The sequence below is a fragment of the Glossina fuscipes genome, unplaced genomic scaffold (genome assembly GCF_014805625.2).
Source record: "Glossina fuscipes isolate IAEA_lab_2018 unplaced genomic scaffold, Yale_Gfus_2 59489, whole genome shotgun sequence".
Taxonomy (NCBI): domain Eukaryota; kingdom Metazoa; phylum Arthropoda; class Insecta; order Diptera; family Glossinidae; genus Glossina; species Glossina fuscipes.
The window spans coordinates 13,242-17,680 of NW_024002194.1; the positions used below are offsets into that span (position 1 = coordinate 13,242).

The 4,439-nt window shown below is 32.8% G+C and overlaps 1 protein-coding gene across 2 annotated transcripts; it reads right to left on the bottom strand.

Annotated features, from left to right (window-relative positions):
* Positions 1-578: 578 nt before the first annotated feature.
* LOC119643245 (TBC1 domain family member 16) lies at positions 579-4,375 on the bottom strand. 2 transcript variants are annotated; one of them, XM_038042590.1, is made up of 3 exons: positions 3,649-4,375; positions 3,085-3,600; positions 579-3,025 (listed from the first exon to the last, which is right to left on the bottom strand). In XM_038042590.1, exons 1-3 carry the CDS (start codon positions 4,030-4,032, stop codon positions 1,841-1,843), a joined length of 2,085 nt encoding a protein of 694 aa, XP_037898518.1. In that variant the 5' UTR covers positions 4,033-4,375; the 3' UTR covers positions 579-1,840. The 2 variants fall into 2 exon arrangements, with proteins under 2 accessions (XP_037898518.1, XP_037898517.1); XM_038042589.1 differs by having other exon boundaries at positions 3,085-4,375.
* Positions 4,376-4,439: the final 64 nt, after the last annotated feature.

Sequence of the window (4,439 nt, forward strand, 5' to 3'; positions counted from 1 at the left end):
TATATATTTTTTATTGATTCACTTGATTCTAATAATTTCGTATCAGCTTAACTGTTAATACCCGCCTCTACAAAGCGACGGGGTTGTACCTCTCAATATGCCATGTGGGGCCCCTCAATAACATTTTTACTTTTCTTAGGATTTTTCCTTCTTGTATATTCTCCAAAGTTTGTTATCTTACCGTATAGGTTTTCTTGATGTACGTGATTCTGAAACTAGTTTCGCATGAGATTAAATATCAATATCTGCTTCTACCGGCTGGTGATGAAGCATCTCTCACTAACCACAGTGGGTTCCTCAATAACTTTCTTACGTTTCTTTCAATTTTGAATTTTGGTCTATTCTCCGAAGCTTATAATTTGTTACCTGATCGAAATATATATATTTCTTATTGATTCACGTGATTTTAAGAATAATTTCGTAGGGGATTAAATTTTATATTAATAAATATTAATGCTAGCATCTACCGGACGTTGAAGAACCACCACTCATTATGCCAGGTCGGGTTTCTTCTTCCTTTAGGTAATGTAAAAATCTTTAAGTAATTTAATAAATAATCTTATTATTTTTATTTTTTTAGTTAGATGTTGTTATGAAACAAGAGCATTTTTGTTTAATTTATAGACTTAATTTGAAGCAAAAATATATAAACATGTACTCATGTAAATTAATGTACTCATGTATATTAGATTTTCTTTTCTATTTTGTGTTTTTTTTAATAAATTATAATTTTATAATGAGCTTTTTTGCCAAGAAAACAAAATAATATTAATGAACAAAATAAAAAAATAGTAGCAATTACATTAAACACATTCAAAATTACTAAAACTCTTATTTTTTGCTTTAATGAACTCTTAGCATTTGTATATTATACTCTTTTTAATAATTGGTTAATAACGCTACCCAATGTATTATTTATATCAACGTACATATATATTTATTCATCTGAGTCTTGTATTAATTATAGTTAGTTTTAAATTTAATATTTACGATCAATTCAATCTTACTGTCATTTTTCGCTTCTTACATTAAAATATTTATTTCGAACGGTTCAAATTAAATGTTCCTAAAGCATAGAAGAAATAAAAAAACTGGTAATAATCACAAATAACATTTTATATAAAAAGAAACTAGGAAAGTTATGGTCGTTTTGTGTCCAATGTTGTATATGCAACACTAAGTTGATATAGAAAAGTTTTACAATAAGTTGACAAATGTCGGAATTTCTGTTGATTTGTCAGGACCATTTTTTTTTTTAGTGGGTCGGTATTTACAGTTGCATTTGTGTTTTGCCACTCTTCCTGTCATGTTGGACATTTTCAAATTTGATATATAATCATCATCTAATTTATATATCAGTTGTTATCAACAAAATTGCATTTTTTCGTTGGAAGTGGGCAAAAAAAATATTTCTTCAACAAAAACTTTTAATACATTTAACCGAAAAAATTTGTCACATTTTTTAAAGCGTTTACACATTCAGTTGGAAGTGGGCAAAAAAAATATTTCTTCAACAAAAACTTTTAATACATTTAACCGAAAAAATTTGTCACATTTTTTAAAGCGTTTACACATTCAGTTCATAGAATCCTTCATTGAAGACTTATATTGAAAATTAACAAGTAGTAGCCATAAGCCTAATAGGATCGAAGCATTTTTATAATGGATTCAATTTTGCCATATACTTCGCTCTGCCATGATATGGAGAAAAAGCAATATCTATATGTAAATAGACCAATTTTCTGAATACCACACATGAGCGTTAGCATTATCCGTTTATCCAAGGACTCCTGACTATATTTTCACAAAATTCATTTAAACGATTTGACATGAAAAAGGCTTAGTCAATAGCTAAAACGCATTTTTCATCATCCATATGGCCAATACATTCTAAAGCTGGACGATGTTCTGAATCCCACATACCAGGGCCACAACGTTTACACAAGCCAGCAAGAGTGCATGGAATTTTTGAAAGTTGGCGATATTGGTATAACAATCCACGTGCCTTTCGTAATATTAACTGACCATCCATATACATAGCTAATGAGCTAAAATGCAACAACATTTCATCTGCCCTTAAATTTTGAGCAATAACATCATCTGCATAGACTGCTATAATGGCTAAGCATAGAAATAAGTGAAAGTAATCCGTCAAGTAATTGGACCAGCAAGCCTCCCACATTCGGATTACTACAGCTTCGGTAAATTCTCTTTTAAAGCACAATAGTAACCAACGATGGCAAAACAGTAATTCCAAAGCATCGCTATGCTGTTTTAAATGTTCGTAGAACCGCGGAAGCATAATACGTATCAATTCACGCAAATAGTTTAAATTACGATCAATGTCGTTATCAGTTGGCGTACAAACAAAAAATGCTCTCTGCATCAAACCGGCAAAACACCAAAACGTCTCTGATTCGTTTTGTATTTCGCATAATACCGGGGCTAAAAGATCGCTCATACCTTGTGAATAAGAAATACCGGTATTGTAAAAGGCAAAGTTTAATAAAATGTTTTTCATAATTTCAGTGTTAGGGTTGTCTTCGCCGGAGAAAAACGGATTTGAACGATCTGTACGTACAACATCTTTTTCCACAATACATTGAACAGTTTTCCAGAAATATATTTGTTCTTCGGGCGACATTGAATATAAACGTCGCCGTGTAATCTCCTCACATTCTTGCCGTTTAATATCCATCAAGACGGCTCGATCTTCAAAAGTCGATGAGAAGGAGTAACATTTTAATAGAAATGGCCAAACGGTCTTGCGCAAACTTTTCTCCAATCCGCCGAAGAATACGCATTTCCTTAACATGAGATCATCGTCGATTTGTCCTTTTTCATTGAGCAAGGTACCGTAGAAAAAGTTAGTGGTAATCTTTTTCACATTTCCTTCATCAGGATGAAGTTCAGATTTCTTTACTTCTGGGCGACAAACCATGAATTGGCGATAAGGTAAATTTTGTTTTTCTTGTCCTAAAGCATGAGTGACATTATGCAAAAAACAATGCCATTGATGAAGGACCTAGAAGCATACAGAAATATGAAATATATCAGTGTGCAAAAAAATACACAACTTGCTACTTGCGCCAAATGATCCAAACCACCGTAATGGAAATGCAAAATCTTGTATTGTGATTCCCGAGAAGCAATAACTAGTTGGCCCGATGTACAATTATTGTCATTAAAAAATAGCCGCAATGATCGCATTTGACTTAAATCGACTGAGAACCGTCGACATTTGATATTTGTTTTGCGCCTCGCAGTGGGAGTAGTATTTTCGCTATCTGGAAATGCAAGATTATGTTTAAAGGCTAGAAGTTCCGGCGTCATCCAGTTCGGGTTATTATCGTCGGATACCGAGCCATCAGAATTTAATTGAAGTTTTTCTCGATCAGCAACCACGACACAATTATAAGTTTGCGATATATTAGTATTCTCTATTTGTGGATTTGATATAGTTATGTTAACCGAAGTGATGGGATCCTTTCGAAGCAAAGCTTTCAAGTCCTCCAAAGATGCTTTTTTACCGCCTAATAAAGGCTGTAGCTCAATGCGCAACTCCTGCATATCAACCGTTGAAGTGTTTGTCTCGTCTTCCTTCGTATTTTCGTTGTTAGCAGTGGGACAAGTATTGGATCTACTAACTTTGCGCTCGCCATTAACATCACCAATAAAAATTTGAGCATTTGCTCCAGCGGTCAGTGGTAAAGGGCCTTTAAAATAAGCTGGACATCCCTCACCAGACGATGGGCATTTGCACAGGGATGAATTCGGTATCCAAGTTAGCAAAAGAGTTGAACGTTTGGCGCTATTGTATTGATCCACAAAGGTTTTCGTTGTTACCGTTAAGTATCCGGGATAGTGAAGTAAGTCACATTCCTGTCGTGCCACAATTGGTGGATGTATGCATACATTATTTTTGCAAAAAAGAATTTCGTTGTCTTCATAAACGGTATCGATTTTTTCATCAAGCTTATCCTCTCCAAGTATTAGACTGGAGGCTTTTTTGAATATGTCAGCAATTGGCATAGTGTCAGATTCAATTTCTTTACTTTTATTAATTTGAATATTACGTGTATATTTTCAATTTGCAATTGAACTTCTAAATCACTATTTTTTTATTAGGAACGCAAATGACATATACTATGTTATTGTATTTTATCTGCAATTAAATTAGTTTGGAATTTTAAATTGTTAAATATCGACCTTTGGGTTTTTAACTCAAAGAGAATATAATCAATAGATCTCGTTTACTTTTTTTACATTTGTTCGCTTTTTTTTCTACCCTATTAGTTAAAATTAAAATTTTATTTTGATTTATAGAACTTTTTTTTACCAACTGATGACCTTTATGTACCGTTATGTTATGAATAAAGTTGCCAACGACTGATGTTTTAGTGTACGGTTTTATTTTAGCGTTGCTAAGAAAGTTAGAA